At 38.7% G+C, this 27,987-nt stretch overlaps 2 protein-coding genes across 4 annotated transcripts in view; both read right to left on the bottom strand.

The window, feature by feature from the left end:
* The window catches only part of trappc8 (trafficking protein particle complex subunit 8), an 86,376-nt gene extending 75,153 nt beyond the window's left edge, over positions 1–11,223 (bottom strand). For both annotated transcript variants that reach the window (XM_044362006.1, XM_044362007.1), the window contains exon 1: positions 10,889–11,223. In XM_044362006.1, coding sequence (XP_044217941.1) covers positions 10,889–11,045 — 157 coding nt within the window. In that variant the 5' untranslated portion in view covers positions 11,046–11,223. The remainder of the gene's footprint in view (positions 1–10,888) is intronic.
* A 2,101-nt stretch (positions 11,224–13,324) lies between these two features.
* Positions 13,325–24,541, bottom strand: commd2 (COMM domain containing 2). 2 transcript variants are annotated; one of them, XM_044362009.1, is made up of 6 exons: positions 24,344–24,541; positions 22,630–22,707; positions 21,480–21,562; positions 21,199–21,273; positions 18,942–19,050; positions 13,325–14,540 (listed from the first exon to the last, which is right to left on the bottom strand). In XM_044362009.1, the coding sequence occupies exons 1-6, from the start codon at positions 24,408–24,410 to the stop codon at positions 14,455–14,457; spliced, it is 498 nt and encodes a 165-aa protein (XP_044217944.1). In that variant the 5' UTR covers positions 24,411–24,541; the 3' UTR covers positions 13,325–14,454. The 2 variants fall into 2 exon arrangements, with proteins under 2 accessions (XP_044217944.1, XP_044217943.1); XM_044362008.1 differs by having other exon boundaries at positions 18,952–19,050; positions 24,344–24,538.
* Between the last annotated feature and the right edge of the window lie 3,446 nt (positions 24,542–27,987).

The following is a 27,987-nucleotide window of genomic DNA, read 5'->3' as shown; positions in this document are numbered from 1 at the left end:
CAGGCCAAAAAATATTTTTTTTAAATGTCAAAAAAAACACCAAATATCCATTAATTCGCAAATCAATAGCTTTTGGGAGCCGTTGAGCAACGCTGTCTCGAAATGTGGGTTAATGTCCGTGTCGTTGCCTGGGTAACTACAGGTAGCGTGACTCCTTTTAAGGAATAGGGCAGAACGTAAGCGAGTGAGTGGTGCAAGTGGAGCAGAGGAAAAGGTTAGGTCGACACCCCACCTCCCCCTGCCATTGTGGCTATTTGCCACAATGGCATCTACCAAAGAGTATATGCATACAAGATAATACGTTGGCGTTGTGGTTGTTTCACAGAAACTTATAAATGGATTTTTATTCAGTTTTAAGCCACATTTTCATGATAAACTTTTTTGATCTTGGTCGTTTTTAACTATATCTTTTAACCACATGAAGGATTTAAGTCATCGGACGTCTGGATCTTCAGTTATCAGACAAGCTGGGCAAACGTTAGCAGCAGCTCGGCTAGCAGCCCCTCCCAGAAGTCTGGTGCTCACCAAACATCATCGCGGAGAAATATTGATTTTTTTTTACGTGAAACAGCTTTATTCAGTATTTTTACTGTTTTAATCTCTGAGTTTGAATCTCTGAGACCTCTGCGGATCATTCAGCTCCTGGTAAAAACCTGCTAAACATCTGGATCTTAAGTTCTCAGAGAAACAAGCTGAACAACCGTTAGCAGTAGTTCGGCTAGCAGCCCCTGCCGGATGTCCTGTGCCTGCTGAACAGTGTCAGAAAAACACTGATTTTTAAGGTGAAACTGTTTTATTCAGTGTTTTAATCACTGGTTAAGCACCAGGTCATGTGTCCTTGTGCAAGATACTGAACCCCAAATTGCTCCTAAAGGCAGTGCCAATGGTGTGTGTGTGTGTGAATGACTAGAAACTCCGCCTGATGAGCAGGTTGGCAACTTGCATAGCAGCCTCTGCTATCAGCGTATGAATGTGTGTGTGAATAGGTGAATGTGGCATGTAATGTAAAGCGCTTTGAGTGGTCGGAGGACTAGCTGGCTGATAAGTACCAATAAGTGGCAGTACAGAAATGTCAAACATATAAATACATAGTTTGTCCACCAGAGAGCACTGGTAAGTGTATTTTTACACTGTAAAATGTTCTGCTTACTACATATTTTGGCCACAATTCTTTTAAAACAAAATTCTATCCTTATTATGCATTTTGTTTAAAACAAGAGTATCAGCTGTTATCATTTTTGGATTTTTTTAAACTCAAATATCAATCTTGAAATTCCAGTATCAGTCAGCTCTTGCAGTAACATCAGTGTCTTCAATAACATCAATTTTCCCAACAGACTGACAATTCCAGGACATTTATTTTGTTGACTGGACCTTTTTCTGCAGTGTTTTCCCCATGTAGATCAAAAGCAGGCTGACAACATTTTTTTTTTTCAAACATTCAAGCCAGATAGGGGAAAACAAACATTGTGACTTATGCAATGTACATCCCCACTACACTGGCTAAATTTGTAAACGCATCTTTTTCTCTCAGTTTCAGTCCTATTTCCACAATGGTGTTTTCTTCTGCCCCCAGAACTGAGCTTTTCCAAAATTGAGACACACACTCCCAGATAAACACACTCCAAAGTGTGTAAGTCTTAAAACACTGGCTTGGTGTTTCAGTGTGTACGGAGTAAATGGAGCTTTTGCAAAACAGTGACATCAGCTGCTCAGTGAAGGTCTGCAGTATGAAGACAACTGCCTTAAGGGTGGGAGTCACGTGAGGTGACATGGTGAAAAAGGCATGCTAGACGCCAGAAAGGCTCCTTGTGTTTCACAGTTTTACTCAGTACAATCCTGTTTGACTGGATTTGATTGCTGGACACTGGTGCCACTGTCTCTTCAGCAAGAAGTTGACTGGAGCTGGAAAACAGAAGTATTATTATAAGACTAGTGGGACTGAAAGAAGGCACTGAAACGGAGGACACACACATATTCTTGGATAAGATTCTTGTTTACATACTGGATCTACTGAGTGATTGCTCAGTACCGGAGATAGAGTGAGTAAACCACATTCCAAGGCGGCTTCCAAACCTGACTTAGAAAATGTAGGATGCAGTGTTTTTATTCGTGAGACTAAAAGTCATGATAACTCTGCATAATCGGTTTCAATTATTTAAAAAAAACTATGTTTTGTAATTCCCCCAACTTTATGGAAGTGCAATACAATATTGTTGGGAGTGCCTCTTTAATTGTGGGTCAGGTGAACAGTAATTCAGCCACTACTTTGAGATGTCGATGAAATCTCTGTTTCACAATCTTTAAAAGGTTCCCACATATGATCAGTGGTAAAACCACTTTGCGCTGCTTGTGCCATTGTTTTCCTATTGGGATAGCGGTGTCACCTAACTAGGCAGAACCACTACCCTTGGCATCACGCACCACTTGATATGCCACAGACCACCATGCTCAAAGTTCAAATTATTTCAACTTTGACCTTGGTCGCCACTGAACTTTCAAAGTGTAACCAATGAGATAACAGTTCCCCAAACTCTACAACACAACTTCAAAAGCATACCACGATCTTGGAGGGAAAAGTAATGTGTGGCGAAATGTCATCAGTCAGATGGGGCTACCAGGTTTGTGAATAGGCATATAACTTTAACTATAAATATAACTAAATCTAATGCTAACATTAGTTTAGCTGTTTATATACATTGCTATGTATGCAGACACAGTGATGTGCCATGCTTTGTATCACAAGCATAGCTATATAAACTGTTGGTGACCAGAAAACATTAGCTTAGCAAGAGTGAATCCCATCATGTTGTTACGTAGAAATTCTGATTTGTTTTTGCAGAAGAAGAATGTAGGAAAAGATGGAAAAACTAAAGGTACAAGTAGAGGAAGGAAAGAAGGTTACAGAATGAAAAGAAGAGTGGTGCTGAAGGAAGAGAGAGAAAGAAATGGAAGTACAGCTCCATTTTGAGTTTCCTTGATCCCTATTTAAAAGATAGGCCAACCAGTGGGAAACAGGGAAGGAAGACTATGTGTACTACAACTGATGGCAGTGACCCAGACAACATCTTACTCCAGTGAACCAGAGACACAAGTCTCCCAACTGTGCCAGTTTCCCTCAGTCTCTGACCAGATACTGCAGAATGTTCAGTCTCCTCAAAACACCCCAGCTCAGCCCTCATATTTAGCATCCTCACTCCAGGCATTTCAAACCCCTCCTTTACATAAACAGGTTTTCCCCCACCTCTCCATGACACCCTACTAGAGCCCAAGGCTCTACAACCACCCATTCCTCCCAAGTAGCAACCCAGCAGGCAGGTCAGCCTCAAGCAGTGTATAATATCAAGCCATCCAAGAAACCTTCCTAGCCCCATGGCCCTAAAGGCAAAAAAAGCAAAAAGGGCATGTCCAAGTGCAGACAACTGTTTTGAAGAGAGCCTCATGGCTGTGCTAAATAAAGAACATGACCCAAAGGAATTATTCCTCTTGAGCCTCACCCCAATGTTGAGGGGGTGAAACCAAAATCGAACTGTTGACTGTATCACACAGAGCCCAGTTCACATCAGTCTGATATGTGAGCTATCCATTCGATCTAGGTACTGTGCACTTAAGTTCACCGAGTTCAGCAGCTCTTCAAGTTTGAGTTAAACTAGTTGTTATTGAATTGTTGGACACCTGAGTGGTGTTCCATCAACGCAGTTAAAGAAAGCTGCGCTTACTTGAAAAAGTCTGGCTAGAATTAACGTCAACTTTCACTTGAGGCTCAAACTGTTCCACTAATGCAGTTTAACTGTGTCTAGTCAACGCCAAGTCTAGCCAGACTGGAATAATGTTGAAGTGTGCGTGTGCACGGAGTACATAAGCAGCCCAGAACAGTCAATTGTCAAAAAGACAATACTATGTCGCAAAATGAAAAGAAAACTAGAGCGTTTTTTTTCTGCTACAATTAACAAGGTGAAGGAAATGACTTGGCACAAATTTGATGACAGATTAAATGTATCTATGTAGGTGGGCAGTGATAGCCTAAAGGTTAGAGGAACAAACTTATTACTAGAAGGATGATGGTTCAATCCCCGCATTCGGCTTGATAAGTCTGCATGGTGAAAGTGAAGAGCGATGCTTGTTCCCACTCATGGTTTTATCTTTATTTGTTAATAAATGAGCATTCAGATTAGAGACTGTGGTTATGTTATCACTAGGCTAGATAATATCAGATGTATATTTAAAATTATGGTGTAGGCAACTTAAGAGAACTTTCCAACATTATCATACTCTTTGACACATTTTCTCTTTCACAGGATGTCCATTTACAAGCATCACTGAAAGTTAAAAATTAACTGGAAACTGGAGGATATAAGTACAGTGGAAGCCACTTATAATGATCACGTTTGTCTGGGTCAAATATGCTTATAACCTTTTCTTTTTCTTTATTTGTCATACAGAATACCATCTAATTGACATATATTTATTAGCCTACATGAATATAAAGTTACAGAATTTTAATGACTGTTTCAAAATAAAGCTGTTTCAAATGCAGCGTGCACATGAAATTTACTTAACCCCCCCCCTTATTGTCATAAGTTTTGGGGAGACTACGTTTGTCATTGAGAGGAAATGATTTTCTGTCTCTGTCATGATTTCAGTGTTCACAGAGCAGCAGCCGCTTATCATGGGAGTAAGTACAAAAATAGATTTACGTGGTTTAAAATGTTTTTCCATATCTTGTCATGTATGAAGAGACCCAGAATGAATACTGTAGGTGGACTGCTTGATTTCTATAGGCAACTTATTTAAACAGCATAAATTTTGTTTATGTATGATTCTGTCTGTCTAAACAGCTGATCATTGTAACTGTGATCACTATAAGCAGTTACCACTGTATACACTTAAACACAGCAGAAGGACATGGTTTGGACTTTATTTAATTTCTTATTGTCTTCACTGCTTGAACAAAATGAGTGAATGAATAAATAAGTAACTTCAAAATAACGCTAGCATACTTTTATTTCTAAAATTATAAATGTAAGCTTTTAAATAAAAGGGTTGCAAGTGCGAAAAGACATTTGATGGAACCGTCTTTTGAGAGTCTGTTTCCGTCTGTCGGACATTCTTTGACATGCAGCTGAGTTAAGCTGGACAGTAAGCCTGCAACGGAGCAGGCTAGTTCTGCTGACTAAGTTACCATGGTTACTGAGCCTGGACTCATATAAGCCACAGTGATGAATGAAACTTAATCACTTAAATTAGCAAGGCTTATCGAAATGAACCAGGCTATCCAGTTAGCCAGCTTGATGGAACACCCCTCTGTTGAGTATTTGTCCTATAAACAAATGATGACAATGATGTTTTTATTTTGTTTTATTTTGTTCAATTTATGACAAAAAAAGTACTTTTGAATTAATGTTTGCTGAAAAGATTTTTTTCAATATCTTAGAGACTGTGTTTCAATTGAAAAAAAAAAAAAAACCTGTTCTAATGTTATATTTTGAAATTTTCTTGCTGCACACAAGTAAAATGTGGACATGTTTTGTTACAATAAAAAGTTATGAGTCCACTGAGGTCCTTGTGTACAGACTTTAGATATACTGTCATGATTTCTATAATACATATGCTACTGTGCATTTCATCTGCTTCTCTTTTTTTAGGCTCAGGCCCCAAATACAGTTACATCATATTAAATTGATAATTTTACCACAATCAAAAAGTAATGCAATCAAATGATAACTACAATACTGTAATTTGAAAAATTATTTAATCAGATGTAATCAGGACAAAACATGACATGAGAGAATAGCAAATCACAATAGCTTTTCAATAGAAATTAGTTGGATTGGCGTCCATAAAAATAACTGGGTTTTTTTTTAATTAATGAGAATTCTCAAAAAAGAGCAGATTTTTTTCATGAAAACTTTTCTCAGAATTCTGGGCAGATTTTTTTCTCATGTGAATGTATTACACTTAAATAAATATCAAATAGTTTTTCTCAACATCAGTAACATCAGCATTGTAGGTAAGTCAAATAAGTGTAGTGGAGTAAAGAGTATAAAGTGGCATCAAATGGAAAGTACAGTACTTGAGTAAATGCTTGAGTAAGTGCTTAGTTACTTTCAACCCACTGCATCCAAGAATATCAATTTGACATTTGAATTTCAGCATTAATGTATTTCAGCATTGCAATTGAAACTTAACAAAAGCTAAACTAATCCCAGATCCATGCTGGATCTCTCCTCTGGGAGAACAGTGCCTGGATGACAACGTGTTAGCCATCTATTGCACCGACACAGTTGGGGAAGTTCCATCTCTGCTGGAAGTCACTGGCAGTCTCCCTACCAATCTTCTTTTCTGGAAATGGGCATGTATTCCCCTACCAAGCTTTCCCAAATTTCTGTGGCAACAGCGGGGACAATTGTCGCCACTGTGGAAACTGACACGGTGGCTGGAGGCAATGCTGGAGTAGGGGTCCTGAGTAGCAAGGTACCTGCTTGGAGCACAAAGAAAGATCATAGCCTACATTAAAAGGGCAATACAAACCATCTTGGACAATGTTCAAGTTCAAGTTCAAGACTTGTTGAGATTTGTTCAGGTACAGGTACAATTTTTGAGTGGATCTCTCAGTCAAGTAATAAAAATACAATAAAAGATATGCATAATAATAAAAGCAAAAAAAGTAATAATAGAAGATGCACATAATAAAAAGTATAAAGTGAGTGCGGGGTAGGGGTGGGGGGGATGCTGTCAGGCTGTTATCCTAGTGTCAGAGGAGTTTAGACTGGGGGCAGGGTACTTCAAACAAATGTAAAAATTCAAACATGTTCATTAGAATAGAATAATTGTGTAATAAGCTATGCAAGGAGCTAGATATGTGAAATGTGTCAATATAGCATACAAGTTAATTAAAAGCAAACAATATTAGGATATACAACTTTATCATTGATGCAGTGGTAAAATAAATGTGGGGCCAACTATTAACTCCCCAGTCAATGATCGCAGTGACACTAATAATTACAAATTATCAACTTGCAACAATGATACTTAATATAATCGATACAATTAATTTCAAAGACAAAAACAAAGACTGCTGTGTGGTTATAAGCTAACGTTATGTATTTTAATTGTCAAATAAATAAATTATAATTCATTCATTCATCATCTTAAAGAGGTAGATACTCAATTCCACAAATAAAAAGGTGGGTAAACAGAGTTTTAGCAGGACACTAACAGCTGTCAATAACAGCTGATCAGCTACCCAAACAATAGCCTACCTTAGACAGATGGCCAAGCGTTCGTCTGGAGAGATGGGACGGTGGAATCCAATGTCCATTTTGCTGATGAGAGGTTTAATCTTCTCCAGGAGGACATCAAATTGGTTCTTGTCCAAAGTGTGATTGGAACCTCTTGTTGTGGATCTTAAGCTCTCTGACCAAGTTGAATTCTCCTTTTGCATAGCGAGACAACTACATTTCATGCACTCAAACTCTTCTTGATCTGTTTTTTTCGTCACCGTCTGACCTGAATGGCACTTGCCAGAGCCTTCTTTTGAAAAAAAAAAAAAAAAAAACCTCAAATACATTGTACACAAAACAGTCCGCAGTGTTCTTCAGATACCCCGGTAGCATCCTTGTTGCCTAGAAAGAGCTACTTTGCAGACTTTTTGATGACGTAAGCCTATGCTGTGTACCAAGTGTCTGACATTCGGCGCCATATCTCGTGGCAAGCAAAGAGCAAATTTCATCTGACAGAATACAATAAATACATATTAATCACTCTATCTGTGCTGTGTGATCAGCTATACCAACATCTAAAGTGAGTGATCTCGAGAGGATTAGTGGAGGCAAAAGGTTATCTTCACTGGTGTAAATATAGGCAGTGCAGCCAGGGCAACTGCGCTGGAGCCCGTGGCCTGATGGGGCCCGACCCCTCCACTCAAATACAGGTGGTGTGGGCCCCTACCATTAACATGTAAGATGAAGTCAGTTTCAATGCATGCACCATTACTTTGTAGCAGTGTAACGGAACGTGACTGATCTGTGATTCATACAGATCACCCCCCACAGTTCAGCACACATGTGAACCACGGATTAATTGCAAAATTTAATGTCTCATTTAAGACAAAGTAAAAAAACTGCTGTAAGTACAAGTCATGGACAGACAGCAAGAACTACAGCAGCATACCTCCAATAAAGGTTAGCTTGTGTCTGTCATGGTTGTTATCACATTTCCAAGTTTGTAACTATAAAACTGCAATCACAAGTTCTGATGTCTGTATGTTAGCATTTTATGTATATTTGGCAATTAATTTACTATGAACAAATGAACTGTGCAAGTTAATTAAATACTTTGTGGACATTGCTTTTTTACTTTATCATATGCAGTGATTGCTAGGAAATACTATGTATTCTAGCATCAATTTCATCATGTGACACTTTTTTTTGCATTTGACCGGGAAACATCATTTCTAGCTAACTAAAAGTTTAGCAAGCAGCACAGAGCCAAAAATGACTTTACAACACAAAAGCATATTTCAGAGGAGAAAGGAGAAAAATGCACTGGAGGATAACATTGTTACACTAACAAAATTGGAAGGCTTTTTAATAAATAGTTGTCCACTGGTGAACATTCCTGTTATACCTGGTCCCAGTAGCATTAGCATGGCAGCGTGCACTAGCAGAAGTTCATTGCCATCAGAGCTCCTGGTGACAGTCTCTCCCAACTTACAAAGATGCTTACAGTGGATCACTATTCAGTCATATGTACATTCAGTGCTCTGGTCTGCTATTGTTCATGACATTACCTGTCACTTTCTTTTTCAAAGTTAAAACAATTGTAAGAGAAAAGAGACTGAGTGGACCAGCTAGCCTGTCAGTTTTGGAACACCAGAGCCAGCAAGTTGGATTTAAAGGTCATTGTTAAGGATTCTGGACAGCACAGGTTGTCATTTGAGCCACTTGGTGATTAAATCAAAGTTTTGATCACTATGCCACTGTGAACCAGCAACCATAGAAAAAACATTAAGTCTTATTCACAGTATTTACTTTTTATAATGGTTATTTTTCATGTCTGTTGTGTGTAAAAGCCTGACCTGATTACAAAATCAAAGAGCTGTCTCTAATATTTTACATGTGTTTTTGCATGATTGTGCGTACATCTCGCAGTGAATAGGGCCCATAAAAAAATCTTGTACTGGAACCCGTCATTACTACCTCACACCACTGGTTATCTTCTTAATCAGCCAAAACATGCTGTAAAATAAGAACTTTTCACATCTGTACACAATGAGAAACCCAGCCTTAATGCATGATATTCTTGTATAGATGGATGGCACACATTCACCCTTTTAAAAAAACAGACAAATGAACACTGTTTTGCCTTTTAGCAAACACGCAACCCAGCAAGACCAATATATGAATCACTGTTGTTCACACAGTACTACACAGCATTTTTTTTCATCTGTATTATCTGTCAAAGGTTTTTCTACAAAAATATTAAAAATGGACACTGATGTCAGCTGTTCTTTTTGTGAATTGTGCCTTGAAGATTTGTGTCAATTGTTTTGGTCATGTCCCCAATCTCACAGGGGTCCACAAGATGTCAGTATGTTTATAACTCAATAATTCCTGTGCTAAAGATAATTAGTTTTTGCATTATTAATTGTATTCTATAGTTGGCAAAAACACATTATTTATAATTAAGTTAATAACCTTTACAATCACAAGCCATCCTTTCAGTCTTTGAAATGATTACAAGCAGTACATTTTGTTCTTGCAAAACGTACTGCTTGTATTAACAAGAAAGCTTGTAAAATGTTAAAGTTAAGTACTTTATAATCTTGTCCTAATGTCATTGTAATATATGATTTCTGTCTGAAAATCCCTGGCTATGATTGTTATTACATGTTTAATAAAGTTTTAAAAAAGGGCTGTTAACAGCTCAAACCCAGAGCCAACAATGTGCAACAGTACAATGTATTCTGCTTCCATCAGACCTGCTGAGTTTGGATTTCTGATTGTCTGTACTGAGCTCATCAGAATACAATTGTTTGATCATTCAACATAAATAAAAATTAGATTTTTGCTTTAAAAATCAGTCATTTGTAACCCACAATTAATAATTGCTGAACAAAATTCGTGCCACCTATGCTGCAATTTTATGCTATGCAGGCAGCTGCTTTGGAATACTAGTGGCACCTTTTATGCTCCAGTTCAAGCAGAAGATAACGTGCCCTGAGTGATTCTGGAGGTTCTGGGATAACTCTCAAATGTCAGAATTAAACGGATAGTTAATGGACACCGGTTAAACCTGAGCTCGCACTGAACAATGGAAAGTCATTCTCCAGTCCTTGTGGACTTAATCATGACTCGGACAGGACTTGGTGTGTCTTGGCTGTAGCTCTGCTGGAGTTAGTCCGGGCAGAATATGCATGATTCACAGTGACTCTCTCCATTATCGTTATGTTGACAACAGTTTATGACACTGCTTGCACCTTAGTCTCACTTGGCTATCAGGTTAGCCTTCATGTGTGGACTGCTCTAAAGCCCATTAGCCAATTAGCTTGCTTAACTTACCGCTTCATCTATTTGTTGCTAGGTCTGATAATCCAACACTAACAGAATTGTTTACTGGCTGACTGAACGTAGTCGAAAAGAGCAGCTCTGAATGGTAAGGTGTCACTCGGCCCTCTCAGATGTCCAGCTTGGACCTCGTATGCCCGTCCTGTCAATACACAGCTGCTTAGTCACAATCCGGTCTGCTAGCCGTCTGTTAGCGCGAAGCTGGTGTCCAGTGTACCCCGCTCAGGCTAACGAGCTAGCTACCTCACTAAAGCTCAGTTGGCGACAGATTTCAGACTGACAGTCGATGGACATGGTGGCTTCTAAATAGTTGCTCTTACCATCGGACGTTAGTCTGCAGAAAGGCCGCAGCAGTTCAGCAAAATTCAGGTTGTTCTTGCGAGTCACTCTCTCCGCTTCTTCGCTGCATAAGACGGCCACCAGCGGGACGAACGAATCCTGGACGAACTCCAGCACAGACTGAACACATTGGGCCATGTCGGACCAGCGTCAAAAGCAAGTAACAAAGTGAAACGGGTCAACTGTCTTATAGTTTAAGAAAGCCTGATTGTTTCATTGCTTAAGACAACTCATCCTCTACTAGCAGACAACTGCCATGTTGAATTCGCCAACCGACTTCCTGTGTAAGTGAAATGGTCAGGTGATGCATGACGCCGTGCTGGACGATTACAACATTTATAAAATATTTTATTTTTTTCTACGGTCTGAAAAATGTATGATGCACAACCGAGATGCATTGTCAATTAACAAAATTCTCTCTTCTCTCTCAGAGCGGACGACAGATGGAATACAAAAGTGTTGTGTCGAAGTCTATTCCAACCTTAAATAATGTTCCCCTCCTGTTACAATTGTGTATTCCGTGGCACCACCTCCGCGGTTGGGGTTAGGATTTATGGTTAGACGTAGCAGAGGTAACTGGTCGGGGTTAAAGTAAATTTGCGGCCAGGTTAAACGCCTCAGAAGACAACTGGTTGGGATTAGTGAGAAGGTTGGGTGTATAGTGCCACGGATGCAAGTTAGGGTAAGGGGGAACAAACATCAACAGAACAAGAAGCAAACAGTTGGGTTTGGAATCTCCCACTGGCCGCGCAGAGGGAAGAAGAGAAGTTGACGAGAAAGTAGACGGCTTGGAGATTGGTCCTTGGTGTTCTAGGTATTAATGGAGGGGCCTAATGGCATGTCAGATGTACCTTTGTAAATATACTTTTCCATCCTCCTGACTCTGTTTTATGGACATGAACTGTTCAAAAGTCTGCAGTACCCTGGAGGTCAAACTATATATGGAGTCTTGGTGCAGCTTTATCTGTTTCTCTCCTCTTTTCTAATTTACATGAAATACTTAATTAGCTTTATTTGTGTACACAGTTCAGGCCTTAGGCAGAAGATAGTGACATGTAAGCTTTATAACTGGTGAGAAAACCATGTTGGGACAAATGTATAGCATATGTGTGTTTGTGTAATGTGTATTTGTACATTTTAATCTGCTAGATTGTTAAAGATTTGTAAAAAAGCAATGTGTTGTAAGTATGGTTAAGAGAAAGTGGGGTTTAAGGCATTTTAGATCATGAAAACCTGGCTGCAGACAAGATGGCAGAAGCCACATGACATCAACAACCAGGACCGGACTGCTCATCTCTTTCTCTTACTTAAACCAAATATGGTAAATTTGACATTTGGAGTCTTGGGTTACATTTGGAAAATTTGTATAATTTGTGCAACAGCCTTGTTTAATTTTTAGTGTGTAAGAATTGTGTTTAGAAGTATTCAAAATTAATATGCAGCTAATCATTGTGTTTCAATGATAAGATCATTATACACCGTGTAACTCAAACAATGATACTGCTTTACTGTTATTACTTGAAGTATATTGGTGGCAAAAATTGAGAATCCAAGTAGCCTTTGTACACAGTATTATGAGTTATTAGGTTATTTCTGATTTGTGCCTATTGTGCCTATCCATGATTTTTGTATCTTACTGTCAAGACGTAAACCAAAAACAAATATTAGTATTGTATGTATATCAAAGTCTAATCTGAAAATAATCTGAAAGTCTGCTATTTTATTCATCTGTGCCATAGAGAACACATCAATGAGCTATACTGTTGCACTGGGTGTGTTCCTTCACTACTATGAAGACACCCTGTAGTGTATTTTGACTCAATCCAACACACACCATCCTGCTGCCAGAAATACTCACTAGAGCATCAAATGAGATGTGCTTGGCCCAAGACAGGAAGGCTCTGCAGTGGGTGATTAAAACTACCCAGAACATCATCAGTGCGAATCTACCCAGTGTCAGTGATATCAGTGAGGTGAGGTGCCTGCACAGAGCCCAAAGGAGCCCCCCCCCCCCCCCAGCCACAGCCTGTCCACCCTGCTGCTCTCTAGCAAAAGATACAGTCGTACCACCAGACTACAGAGTAGTTTCTGTCCTCAGCTAAGGCTCCTCCATTCATCCTCTGCACTTCAATATAAAAAATAGTATTATTTTTATGACTTGTTATTCCATTTATATAATTGTTTTTTGTGAGTAGCATAAAGGGATTACAAACTACATATCGTTATACACCCTTGTGTTGTCAAATGATAATAAATTAATCTTGAATCTTGAAATGTGGATTCATCCACCGCTGAAAATAGTCCCTATATGCATTATTTTCTCGTTTGAGCAACATTTGCTTAAATCTACAGTGACCAGCTGTTTAAGGACATTTCTGAGCCTTTTTTTTTTTTTAAAAAAAAAAGCAGAAACAATGTATATGTGAGGAGTTTATAAAGATTTGTCTTCAGTAGGAACCAAGGGACTATGACCTGAGAACCTCACACACGGTAGAGGTCAGAAAGTATTTTTGAGATGCACTAACACATGTCGGTTTGGGTCGTTTCATAGGATCTGTTGATAATAAGAAAAACAGAGTAAACACAGGCCTAAACTGGGTTAAGACCACCAGATTTGAACAGCCCTCATTACTGAGGGACATATTGCTTATAGCTAATTATCTAAGTTATGCATTCAATTATTTTGTGTTTCATTATATTGTGTTAGCTAGTACAATTGCTTGTCATTGTTGTTACTGATTTAAAATTGCAGCAAAACATAGAATGCAATAGTTGGCCAATGAATAGGATAAATAGGCAAAAGTCTGTGTGTACCTGAATACACCCTCGACTATGCAAAGTTTTCACCAAGCTTGATGTGCCTTTATAAAACATGGCTCAGAATCAGACATCATACAGAACAAAAAAGCATTGTTATGCAGCACATTAGCATGAATTGAATACATAACATGCTGCTTTCACTGGAAACAGGAATGACTGTCCATCCCCTGCTCAGTTTAAACACTCAGCATCATTAACAACATGTAAGTAATGTTCTGTTCCAGTCACATGTTGACACAGATGTATTGTACTCCTTGAAGTCAGAGCCTTTCTATCTTTACATTGTTTTCATCTCTGCTTTACACTTTAATTTAATATCAGCAGCACTGTAGAAACGTTGCACACAATGCAGCCAGTACTGTCTGGCACATATCGTGACTCAAGAGTAATAAAGTACTGATCATTTCATTAGTCAGATGGATTAAAAATCTAGTTTAACATTCAAAACAAAAGAAACATTCAACACTGCAGAGAGACTGCTTAATGTTTTCCAGGTATAAAAGGCATGTTATGTGTATATCCTGCCACATGTTACACAGAAAGAGACCAGGGATGGGGGTTGTGGTGGGTGGATGGTGGTGGTGTGTGTGGGGGGTATGGATGTTATTTGATGTTGCGTAATATGCGGCGAGTGTGACTGGTTTTCATGGCAGTGAGAGCAGCCTCCAGTGTGGCGATGAGGTGCAGGAGTGTGCTGGGGTCTGTCTGAAGCACCCTGCTGTTGTGGTCAGTGCAGCTGCCACAACCTCTCATCAGAAGCAGCCGCAGTGTCAGCATGGGAATGGCCTGCTGACGGACTGAACGACTCGCCAACTGGCAGGACAGAGTGAAGGAAATCACAGTGAGAGTGATAGAGAAACAAAGGGAAGAAAATAAGTTAAAATCTGAATATTGCTAAACTGAACCTTTATAGCTGTAAGTGGTGAAAACACAAAACCAGTCTACGTAGTTTTCTCCGTGTATTCTGACTTAGTTAATTAGTTAATTATTCATTATTATTAATTAGTTAATTAGTGTACTCTGACTTCCTCCTTTCCAAATTTCATACTCGCAGGTTCACAAAGTCTGCTGGTGGAAAGTGACTCACTGGTCTGATCTTAGTAATTGACTGACTTAAAAACTACTAAATTAACAAACACAATGACACAAAAAGACGACACCTAACAGAATATAACAGTAAACATGTTCACTTATCTATTACATTATCCATTTGAATATACAGCAGTTGAATAATAATCAATAATGATTATTAATAATAATACAAGACAGGCTCTGTTTTTTTTTCAAGTCTGTCTTAAAACAATGTTGACTTGTCAATATGTATGCATATTTAAAAATACATTCCAAAGTTGATATGAAGCTAATATGAGGCTTCAGCAGTCTGAGTGAGCTAAAACTAGTACTAACCAAGTTGTGGTGGAGGACACATTCTAGTAGTTGGTTGTAGATTTACTCATGTTACAGAATAAAGCACATAACATGTATTTATTTATACTTGTCCCCTCACCAAATGTTGTCAGTTTAGCCGGTGATGTTGCGACCGTGTTGTTCATTCGTTTTCCTCACAGCTTCTCTTCTACTGATCCTCACAAGCAGTTTGTTTATGTCCTTTTTGACAATAAGTTAGTCACAACTCGGTCCAGATCAAAGGAAGTCTCTTGAGTGCATTTGCTTCTTGTTTCTTTCAGAACCCAGCAGACACAGACAATCTAAACTATATATTGTACCATATCATGTTTTTTTTTGCTTTGTACTGTTTGTTGTTGTGCTGTTGTATGTTTTGATTGTGGGGGACTACAGATGTAAATTAGCTTCCAGCTAACTCCAGTGCAGTGCATCTTTAATGTTTAAAACTGCACACTGTCCCAATCAATAAATCAAATCAATCAATATTCAGTGTTTCCTCTATAATAGTACAGGCCTGGCAGGCCGCCAGGCCAACGAGTACCCCTGCCAAGCCAAAAAATATTTTTTTTAAATGCCAAAAATAACGCCTAATATTTATTCGGAAATCAATTTCATTTGGGAGCCTCTGAGCAGCGCTGTTTCAAAACGTGAGTCAACGTCTATGTCGTTGCCTGGGAAACTGCAGGTAGCATAACTCCTTTTTATGAATAGGGCAGTACTTGAGCGAGTGAGTGGTTAAGCCATGGATGTATAATAACAGCCGCCACTCAGCCTTGCAGCCAATTTTTCCCAGTGGCCACTTGCGCTATTGCAGTGAATATTCTATGGGGAAAGGATTTTCCCCATAGACCACCATTGTAAAAGAGACGCCTGTAAAACTGTTGACAGGACCCCCCGAATTATGACTCTATTATGAACTTTTGATCCATGGAGGTTTTATGTTTGTAAAACTTTCCTCAAGCCGAGAAAAGCGATTTAAAAATCCGTGACGTCGTCACAATGTAAAATCTATGGGCCAAGTGGGAGCTCGTGGACAGGACCAGCGGGGGAAACACTACTGCGCATATTCAGTGGGCCGCACAACGCAGAAGCAAACCTGGAAGCTAAAAACATTTTTTGGTGTATGCGCCAGGTGAGCAATTCCTAAAGGACTGAATGGGCTCAATTTTTAGTCCAGTATCCAGCTCTTATAATACATTCATGGGTTAAGCGAGAGAGCGAGCACCAGAAAAGTGACGGTGAATGTGAGCAGAGCAGTGGAAAAGTTTATCAGTAAGGCCGTATTCAGACCAAATCAGGCGGTGTGGTGTTCAGCTGCAGGGTCGAGCAGAGGTGTGGGCGTGTTTATTTGTCCTCCAGAACATAACTGCTGTGAAACAATCAGAAAATAACATTTTTTGATCTGATTGACCGGCATTCTCGCTACCAGTGCTCCCTCTCTTCATTCACTCTCTAGCTCGCTCTACCACTGCTTCTCTCTCTCTCTCTCTCTCTCTCTCTCTCTATCTGGTGCTCTCTCTCTCGCCTTTTTTACAGTACAGACTACAGTTTGTCAGTTAATAAATGCTGCAGCTTGAGGGTTAGCTCCGAGGTTAGCAACAATGGGTTAGCCTAACCTGACAATGCTAAACAGAGAAATAGAGAGCGGAGAAATGTGTGGCTGCTAATCACCCCCCTTCTGATTGTTTCACCTACTTGGGAATTAAGGTTGTCCCTTATATAGATAATACAGCACAAACTAATTATGACCCAGTGTTAGAGCAGGCTACCAAACTCTTTTTCAAGTTAATTCAGTATAAATGGCTGATGTGAACATATGTTACACCTGTCAAAATTCACAAATTTGACAGTAGTGCTTGTACTTGTACTGAATGTAATGATGTCAAAGGAACACTTCTTCATTGCTTATGGAAATGTAAGTTGATAAGGACTGGTTTTCTGTTGGTTTCAGTTCAGCTCCCCTTTGAACCCAGAGTATTTACCATGAATTTATACCCAAAGGTTCTAAATATAAAAAGGGCCTGTATGTGCTCATCAACATGTGTCTTTTTCAAGCAAAGAGGCTGAGCTTAGCCCTTAACTGGAAAAGTAGAAGTAATGATAAGTGGATTAAGGAGATGGTGTCTTGTATGGCATTAGAAAAAATGACATATACAGTGCTGCTTGAAAGTTTATGAACCCTTTAGAATTTTTTCTACTTCTACATAAATATGACATAAAACATGATCAGATTTTTACACAAGTCCTAAAACTAGATAAAGGGAACCAAATTAAACAAATGAAACAAAAACATTAAACTTATTCCTTTATTTATTGAGGAAATTTATCCAATCTTACACATTTGTGTGAGGCGAAAGTATGTGAACCCTTCCTTTCGGTAAGTGGTGTGACCCCCTTTCGCAGCAACAGCTTCAACTAAATGTTTCTGGTAAATGTTTATCAGGCCTGCAGATTGGCTTGGAGGAATTTTAGCCCATTCATCCTGGTCCAGAGGCAGCAAAGCAGGCCCAAACTATGATACTGCCACCATAGATGGTATAAGGTTCTTATGCTGGAATGCAATGTTTGCATTTCCTTTTGCGTTTCTCATTAAAGCCAGAAAGTTTGATTTTGGTCTCATCCGTCCACAGAAAATTTTCCCAACAGCCCTCTGGCTTATCCACATGGTCTTGAGTAAACCGTAGACAAGCAGCAATGTTCTTCTTGGAGAACAGTGGTTTTCTCCTTTGCAACTGTGCAATGCACACCATTCAGTGTTTCCCCTATATTCCTTCTGCAGCGGTGCACCGCTGCTGCTAAAAATTCACACAATCACAAATATCAAGCGGCTACTCATGATTTTCACTCGCACACTGTGTGAGCACAATAACACCCTACGTTATTGTGGAATTGTTTTGCATAACCCCTGACTAACTTTATCTAGTTTTTAGATTTGCATGAAAATCTGATCATGTTTAGGTCATATTTATGCAGAAATAGAGCAAATTCTAAAGGGTTCACAAACTTTCAAGCACCACTGTATACTGTGAAACAAACAGGAGTCATTTAAAGGAAATATGGGATCCCTTAGTACTGTTTCATAAAACGGAAGAAATGCTAAGATCGCTAAGACAGAAAATTCATGTATAGAGATGTAAGTAGATATAGTATTTTCAGTTTAAGAAGCATGTGTGTATGCATATATGTACATGGTTATGTATGTGTGTATTTGTTTTGTTATTTGTCTTCTTGTCCTTCGTCTTTCTTTTTTTTAATCTTGCGTTTCTATATTAGTTGATTACTTCCTGATATGAAGTCTCAGTATGAAATGCTGATGTGCTATGAATTTTTACTATTTCTTACCAGTAGTTTGTATTGTTCTGCCCAGAGGAGTCTGAGGGGAGGGTTGGTGTGAGTGAGGTGGTTCAAGCTGTATTATATTTGTTTTACTTTTATAATTTCTTTGCCCCTTGTCTATTTATGTTTAAAAAGTAATTTAAAAACATTCTAAAAAAAACCCAACAAATACTGCAAAAATATTCCAGCTATCAAATCTGCAAAGACAGGGTATCTTGTACTAAACAGACTTTGGAAGATCCCAACATGATTTAGCTCACTCAGACAACTTTGAATGTATTTTTGAACACAACAAGAGCTGTGGATTCTGTCCTCATCTCTTACAATGTAGTCATGTACCAGTGGAATAGCTTGAATGTCAGTGTGGAGAGAAGAAATTGTTACAGCGACTAAGACCCATTTCTACAAACATATTGGCACTTAAGTATTGTGTTAAGACAGACTTGAACAGTATCTAGCATACGCACGTACATACACACACCTGTACATCCAGTCTCCATTCCACATTGTGGTAGGCAGGCAGGTTGGAGGGCAGCAGACTTAGGACATTGCGGATCTGATTGTGGTGCTGCAGGTAGAGCTGCAAAAACAAAACCCCTCACACACTCAGTCTGTCACAACGGCCAATTCAGGTCAAACTATCATCATCCTTTGTTGCCATTTTCGCTGTCACTGACCTATCCTGTCATTTGAGACCTGCCCTGCAGTTACCCGTTTTCCCGCCAATTGCATCACCTGACTTCCCCATCCACCTGCACACAGTCCCGGCATTATGGGTGGGCCCTGGGGGGCCACACCCAGGAATTTGGAATTTGGCCCTCCCAAGAGAAATCAGCATCAACGCTGTTTTAATGCATGGGCTGTGCAGAGGGCCCACGAGGCTTAGGGAAAAAAACTAAATAAAATTCACAGGGAGGAAAAAAAACTCCAGCCTCCTTTGTACATTTCTTTGCCCGTTTGTGGTGTCTGGATTTAGAGCGAAGTGAGACATTACTGGTATTTAGTATCTCCTCTGCTCCTAAGTGGGAAACAGAGGTGCAGTGTTTGTTTTGTTGTCAGCTACAGTTTTCACATTTACACTTTTAGTTTCACTCTTTTTTAATCTTTCTGTTATCTCTTTCTGTTTCTAAGAAGCTTGTTTAAACTTCTGAACTTCAGTTTGTTGCAGTTACTGTTATTCAGAGTTTTTGTGTGTGACGCCAGAGCGGGAAATTAAAGCGGGTCGCTGAAGTTAGCATGCCGGCCGGTATTTCAGTTTAACCAGTGTTATCTGGTGACTTTCAGGGGACTGTGCTGTGGTTGTTGTTGGCAGCTGTTGAAAACATGAACAGAACATGTTGGCGTCCTCCTGGGTCTTAAATTATCATATGTTCAACACAGTATATATTCCTCTGGTCCTTTTTGTATTACATTAGGTAAATTAAATGGTGTCACCACCAAGAAGCATTCACATTTCCTCACTTATTTTTCTGAAATTAATCTTTTTAAAGGGCTTGCTTGAGATGAAACGCTCTCATTGCAGTATCCAGACTGATGGTCACAAGTTAAACAGACAGTAGGCTGGTCAAACCTTGTGAATACTGGCTGTGTGACTACACAGTTTACACAATATTTAGCCACAAACTCTACTTGTAGTGCGTGCACAATGACAAAGCAGGTTAATCGGTTGAATATGGGCCACTTTCTGATTGAAGATAACAGTATAAAATCACAAGATAGACTACAGCTGCACTGCCAGTTTATAGGCTATGTTTTGTTTCCCACATTATAAGAAACGTTATGAGGTGAATGCTTCTTTCTGAGTGCATTTTAACTTACGTAAATGGTTGGCGTAGATAATAAACACATTGACTGATTGATTAAAGTAAAATTGATAAGGCTTTTAGGAGCCAGCTGCCATCACTATGAGCAACCACTGGTGTGACTGTGTTATCTGGTGACTTCCAGGGGAATGTGTCATGGTTGTCGTGGTGACTGCATTTATTGAAAACACAAAAAGAACATGCAGGTGTCCTCCTAAAGTCTTATATTATCGTATGTTCAACACAGTATATATTCCTCTGGCCTCACTTTTCAGACCAGGAGCTACCTGCTTGGCTAATTCATGAACTGAAGTTCAATGTCTCTGATAACCTTTTCTTTTTTGTCTTTTTCTTTGCTGCTTCACTGCTTCAACATTTGTTACCAATGATGTTCAAAGCATCTGTCACACCCGGCTGGCCAGCCTTGCTGCTTAATTCCCACGGTCACCACCTGACCTGACTCATTGTCATCGTCATGAGACAGACAGCAAACCAATCGTAATATTTTTCTTATTTGCAAATAAAGTAACTCTTCATTCATTGGTTTGTGGTTCAACACACACACTAAATTAAATTATTTGATTTGATAAAAAAAAAAAGCAAAGCCAGGATGAGGCGGTGGGGGTTTGGAGGCTCCCCAGAGGTTGGAGGCCCCCAGGCACCAGCCCAATTGGCCCAGTGGATAGTCCATACTTGCATGTTAACCTAACCTGACCAGGCTCACTTAAGGTGGGCTGACCTTTAAGGTGGACCAGCAATTCTCATTTTAGTGTCAATCTCAGCCGCTCTTTAACAGAGAATGGAGAAATGTGCGGCTGATGAGTGTCTTGAGTTTTTGATTAGCAACCCCCCACCACCCCAAAGAAGTCAACCTAGGGAAAACACTGAATCATCTCCTTAGATAAAGAAAACAGATTATAAATTACCTGTAGAAGAATCTGGTTAAGCTCTTCAACAAACCCCAAAACCATCACTGAGTCCAGGAAATCCACTTCAGAGATCTACACAAACAAACAAACACATTCACAAGGGAAAGTGACACAAGGAGCAGTTGACTCCTTCAATACTTAAATGTTCAACACAGCTGGTGACATATCTGGCTCATTAGATGTTTTTAGTGTTATAGATGACATCAAACAGTCTTTATGAACCTCTGCCATTTTATCACAGAGAGAAGGGTCAGTGTGTGTGTGTGTGTGTGAGTCACCATGTGTTTGGAGCTCTCTGTCATCAGGAACATCAGGCCTTCCACTCCATGCTGCACCATTTCCACAGGAACACACAGCTTCCCTGTAAGCAGTGGTGCAATTATGGATTTACTTTGAAGTCCTGGCAGTTGCTAGGTAGCATGGATGTCAAAGTTGCATGACATTGAGAAGTGTCCTAATGATTTATTCAGTTCTGTTAAGCACTAATAATAATGACCTCAAAGCACCCTTATTATCATGTGATATATTGGTTAGAGGTACACAGTGCCAAATTCTTTACATGCTATTCCTTTTAGTTATTTATGATTTGAGCTGTACCAAATTATTTAAAATTCATTTCCAGACATGTTTTAGACATATAAAAATACTCTGCTTTGATTAATACTTGTGTCTGATGTTTTTTCCACAAAAAAGTTCAATAACCTTGTTAAAAAAATCTTAAAATTACATATTACTCATTCTCCCACAAAGAAAAATACCAACAATCAATATGCAAATATTCTTCATTTCAAATGTTTAACTGCTGGTTACAAGCTGTCTACTTCTTCACTGTAAAGTCCATTCTAAATATATGTGCACTGAGATTTAAGGTGAGCACAGAGGAACTTTCCTCCTTCAGCAGATGATTGTGAAAACCAACTCTGAACATACATCATTCTGCACAGAGAACAACATCACAGTGAAGCAACACAGACTTTTTTCAACAACTATAATATCTGCCATTTAAAACAGCAGTTTAACGAAGATTGTGAGACTAATATAAATAATGGGAGACATGTAGAATTAACCATCTACCACTGGGGCAAGTTGTCTCATTCCCATAAAGTGTGCATATCTGTCACACAGTCCATTTAGTACTGTGCATGTATTAGGGGTTTCAATTAAACAGATTTTTATTCAGCAGGTTTCACAAAAAGTCACCTTGTTGTTCTTGACATAAATATGTAAAATAAAACCTGATATAAAAGCAGTTCAATGAAGCTCTTTTTTAAAACGATGTTCAGTTTTTAGTGAAACTGTTTTAGAGAGCTGTTGATTCAACGTCATTGTCATTTTATGGTCATTTCATCCACAGTAGTGGCCAGGAGTGTTGGAGTGGCCCAGTCAGCTACTTGGTAGGGAGTGTGTAATGAATGGAGTATGTCTTACTGGCTGCTCCCTCATAGATCTTGGGGCTGGTTCCTCTCCTTAGGAACTCCAGTGCTATGCGACCAAACTCACCAACCACTGAGGACAAACAAAAAACATGGCCACATATGCTCAATATATTAAACCAAAAAACGATGAATGTGTTCAATTCTTATTTGGGGTTATGATTATATAGACAAAATGTCTGATGTCATCATTCTCCTAGGGAACTATGCTGATATCATTCAGTTGTTATACACAGAGATAATAGTTTGCAGAAAGAGATTCAGTATACCACACAGAGAACAAATGTCTTTTCCCCCTCAAAAACAAATATTTTAAAAACAGAGGCTATGGTGTCAGCCAGATGCAGAGGGCTGCTTTATTGTCATAAATGGTTTGATTGGTACAGAATATCACACAGTTCACACTCATTTCATTACAGTGCTGAATCACAGAGCTGTGCTAACTGACATCTAGAAACATACACAGTAACATCACACTGTATGTATATATACACAAGTAAGAAAATATATGTCAAAGTGCATGAAATCTAAGTCTTTAAATAAATTAAACTTATTTTGCTGCCCAATGACCCTTGTCCACCAGCCTCACAAATGGTTTGAAGAAATGTATGCAGCAAAGAGCATTCAGATCTGGTAGGGTCCCCCTGACTTTTCCCACACACCAAGAGAAAGACAAGAGAAGCACAGCATTTAAAAAAAAACACATTAGAGATATGAATGTATGTCTTGTTCCACTATCTTAAAACAGCAATGGAATAAATATGTATACTTATAATGTTTCAGGTGCACAAAAACAAAATCAAAATCTGTTCAAGAAGACATGAAATCATGAGGGCATTTTAAGTTGTGAAGGGGATGCTCCTCTCACATCAGGTCAAGAGATTTTGCGAGGGTTTTCAAAGACAGATTCCATATCTAAAAGGCCCTCCTGACTGAATGGTGCATTTTAATGCACAAATATCATCATGTATCATCAGAGGTGGAATGCAACTTAGTACATTTACTCAATTACTGTGCATAAATACAATTTTGTAGTATTTGTACTACTAGTCTGTGATTAAGGGAGATTAAGATTTTACCATCAAAACTACAATAAGATGCAGTTTTAGATTTAACTACCCAACTGCATGTAAAGTGGTTCAAATTATCTCCAAATAAACATATACTGTGTATCTCTATTTATACACAATATAACACTCTGAAAGGGGACATTCTGCATAACAACTACTTTTAAATTTAATACCTTGTGCATTTTGCTGATTATCGTTTTTCAGTACTGTATAGTATCTGAATTGTTACTGCACTTCTGTGTATTATAAATGAGAGAAAGATAATGCATTATGAGTTACCCTGACATGTCCCAGTCATGTGTGAGGACAGAACCTGACAGAGTGTTTGACTGGAGACTTTCCCTCAATGTTCACACACTACGGGAACAGTGTGTCTGATGCTTTTAAGTTTTTATTATGAACGTGATGATATAAACCCGATGGTTATGATGGTGGTTATGATTATGATTATGATTACAGACAATTAAATATATTTCCCCAGTAGCACACTGTTGCCAGTGTAGTTGGTCCAAGCTGCGGAAGCACACATACTGTGTTCACAACCAGCACATTCAGCTGACAGTCAGCAGGTCACATTAGAAGCTTGTTGTTGTTATGGCCCTGATCCTCTATCACAGCAGCGGGAGAGCAGTTATTTACCTGCAGCGTCAACCTTCGGCAGGAAGGCGAGGTGTTCTTTATGGTCTTCAGACAAAACCAGCAGCATCCTGGACGACAGCGTCCTGTTCAGCACTCTAACAACAGTTTAACAGTCAGGAATACGTTCATCCATGAACCCGGAAAAAGATCTCAGTTTTGTTCCATGGATGTTTTGTTTCCTCTTCTTCTTCTTCTCTGGTATTCTTATAATGCAGCGATTATCTTTATTGTTGCTTTACTGCCATCTTCTGGACCTAATCACCTGCTCCAACGTGCCAGTCCCCCCTCGTTCAAATAAACTGTGCCTCGCCCAAAAAGTGGACAGGATCAGGCGGCGGCAGCAGGGCGGTGACAAAAAGCTGTAGTGAAGTCGGACTAGCAGCCTTCAAATAATACACAGGAACTCCAACCTTGGTCACCAAGGTATTAGTTTCCTTCTGTGGTGAATTATATTCCTGATGCAGACTCCTTCTTCAACCACTTCAGCAATCTTATTCCTTGCATAGACGATGAGTTTATTCAGTTATGTGATACTCATATGACTTCAGATGAGCTGGATAAAGCAGTAGGAGGTTTATCTTTAGACAAATCTCCAGGTACTGATTCTCCCTACTTTCTATAGGTACTTCTGGGACTTATTAAAAGATCAATTATTTCTTTTATTAAAAGAAGCAACTGATGATGTGACATTTCCTTCCACTATGAAACAAGTAATAATAACATTAATTCTCGAGTCAGGTAAAGACCTCAAAATATTAGATAATCTCAGACCAATCAGATTACTGAACAACTACTACAAAATTGTAGTAACCCTTATTTATGATGATAGATCAAAAAAGAATATACATAAAATTATAAGTGATTCCCAATCTGTATTCATGAAGGGTAGATCTATTCATAACAACATTCACTTATTACTTGATCTCTTAAATTATAGATATTTAATATAAGGTAATGGATTTATTTTATTTCTAGACTTTTATAAAGCATTTGATTCAATGATGAGCACCCATTTATTTTCCATTTTTTAAGGTAACCTGGTTTTGGGGACAAATTTCGAATTTCAAATTATAGAATCTTTACCAGGAGGTACATCACCTCAATTTACAGTCAAACGTCGGGTTAAACAGAGCTGTTCTATTTCTCCATTTCTTTGGAGAAATAGAACAGACATTCCTACTATATACTACATTCCTATTAAATCCAGTGTTAAATACTTGGGTATACATATATTTAAAGAATCAACTGACAGTGAAAATATGAACGCATGGAAAGTAATTCAACCTAACCGGTCGAAGCAGATGGCCACCCACCTAGAGCCTTGTTCTGTTTGAGGTTTCTTCCTGTTAAAGGGGAGTTCTTCCTTGCCCCTGTTGCCAAGTGCTTGTTCATGGGGGAATGTTGGGTCAATGTAGAATAAAGAGTAGGGGAGACCAGGGATAGTTGTAACACTTTTTGCAATTTTCCCAATAAATCAAAAACCATTTACACTGGAATAGTCAATTTGATATATTATAAACATCAAATGTGTCAGCTGCTGAAACAATGTATTTAAGTTGTTTTATAAAATATGTACAGCTTGCAAAATTGATTTCAATACAGTCAGTCCACTGTTACTGTCCCAGTGTACAGGGACAGTTGATACACATGCCAGGGATGATTGTAACATGTCTAAAATATACATAATTAATCATTCAAATACTCAAAATGAAAAACTCTGGGAAGTGATTTGGATCCCTGGCACTCCAGGCTCTGCCTCTTCTTGTGAAAACAGTATAGGGTCACATAACAAATGCCATATGATTTGGCCACTGCCCTGACTGGTTTGCTCTGTTTTATTTCATCTGAAGCCCTCTCCAGCAAAGGAAGTGGAGCTACCCTGTCTGTCTTCCTCTTTCTGATGTTTGGCATGCTGTAAGCAAACACATTTCCACTGACTATTATGCAACTGATTATCATTAACTTAGCATGTCATTTTATGACATTTTACATTTAATTTGCTATCTATCTATGCATCTATCTATCTATCTAGTTAGCTTTCTAGTTAGTTTATGTAGGCCTTGAGGTTTTTAAAATATTTGAAACTTGGACAGTTGTAACAAGGCGTTACAACTGTCCCAGTATCACCAGTTATGTTTTCACCTCATCTGAATTATCTTGACTGCTAATTTGAGACATGTTAGCCATTTCTACTTTTAGCTTATAAAACAGTGTTTCTAATAATACATGTTTGGATTCCCAGACATTTGATCTCAGGACAGTATCCAAAAAATAAATCTGATAGAAAAGTTAATTTTTACCTCAAAAGCATACTTTTGCTGGTAACTTTTTCTGTGAGCTCCATGTGTGGCTCCTTTTTTGTAAGCAAGAAGACAATCTAACTGAGCATATGCAGAGTGAGTATAATCACTGTAGCTTGTTTCAGATTGGAGTTATTCAAGGTGTTACAACCGTCTCATGTTACAACTGTCCCTGGTCTCCCCTACAGTCTAGACGTGCTACATGTGAAAAGTGTCCTGAGATAACTTTTGTTATGATTTGGCGCTATATAAATAAAATTGAATTGAATTGAATTTAAATGCCAAACTAGACTTAACTCATGGTCATTGAGAGACATTAGCTTACTGGGTTGAATCTTTTTGACTAAAACATAAAGCAAGTAAAGGTGTATCTACTTAATATTAATAATAATTCATACTTAATGGCTATTACAAATGGTGCTATTAAAATGTTTTTTTTTTTTAATAGAATTTTTACTTAAATGTGATTTCACTATTCAAAGACTCCTGGTTAAATTATCCCCTTTTCACCAACAGATCCTTTTATTTTGGAAACTCAACCACAATCACAATTTCACCCCACACAATACAACAATACACCAATATGGAATAATAGATATGTCACAATTAAAGACAAATCATTCTATAACAAGGACTGAACGGAGAAAGGCATTGGGTCGGTGATTCACTTAATTGATAGTAGTGGCTGTATCATGTCATATCAAAGTTTCTGCCTTAGATATGATTTAACTGGCAACCGTAACAAATTTAAAGCTATAACTAAAGCCATACCCAACTCCATTATATGTTTAATTAAATGAATTTTAACAAATTCTTCTCCCATCACTCCTTAGGTGCATCCCAAGTCTCTTAAATTGCATCCACGTTTCCCTCACTTGCGTCTTTTCCTTGCGTATTAGTCCCTCCCACCGTGGATGCGAGGAGAGACGCAAGGAAACCAAGCGAGGAGAGAGGAAACGAGGAAATTAGTTTTAAGAGACATGAAACGTCCTCTCCTACTTTATACAGTCTATGGTCTCTTATTCTGCCCCGAGGAGCGAGGAGCGCGGAGGGATCTCTGAGGAGCAAGGAGCGAGGTAACCAGCCGACACTCCCCCTTATTGGATATCAGTCATTGATTGGACGCTGCAGCTGATCAGACTGATCTGATACATCACTGCAGTTTCATACCGAAGTGGAGACAGATTACAGATTCAATTTAAGAGTATCATTCCCAGGTTTTATGTTTTATTTGTTTTGTGATTCATCATATAGTAAAAAATCTGTTAAAGGCTAATCAACAAAAGAACCATAAACAACTTTCATTTATTAGAAATAATTTTCTCCATTAGACTGTTTCTTGCT

Source organism: Thunnus albacares, chromosome 9 (genome assembly GCF_914725855.1).
Source record: "Thunnus albacares chromosome 9, fThuAlb1.1, whole genome shotgun sequence".
Lineage (NCBI taxonomy): Eukaryota > Metazoa > Chordata > Actinopteri > Scombriformes > Scombridae > Thunnus > Thunnus albacares.
The sequence above is the reverse complement of the archived record's forward strand: the minus strand, read 5'-3'. Positions and strand labels throughout refer to the sequence as shown.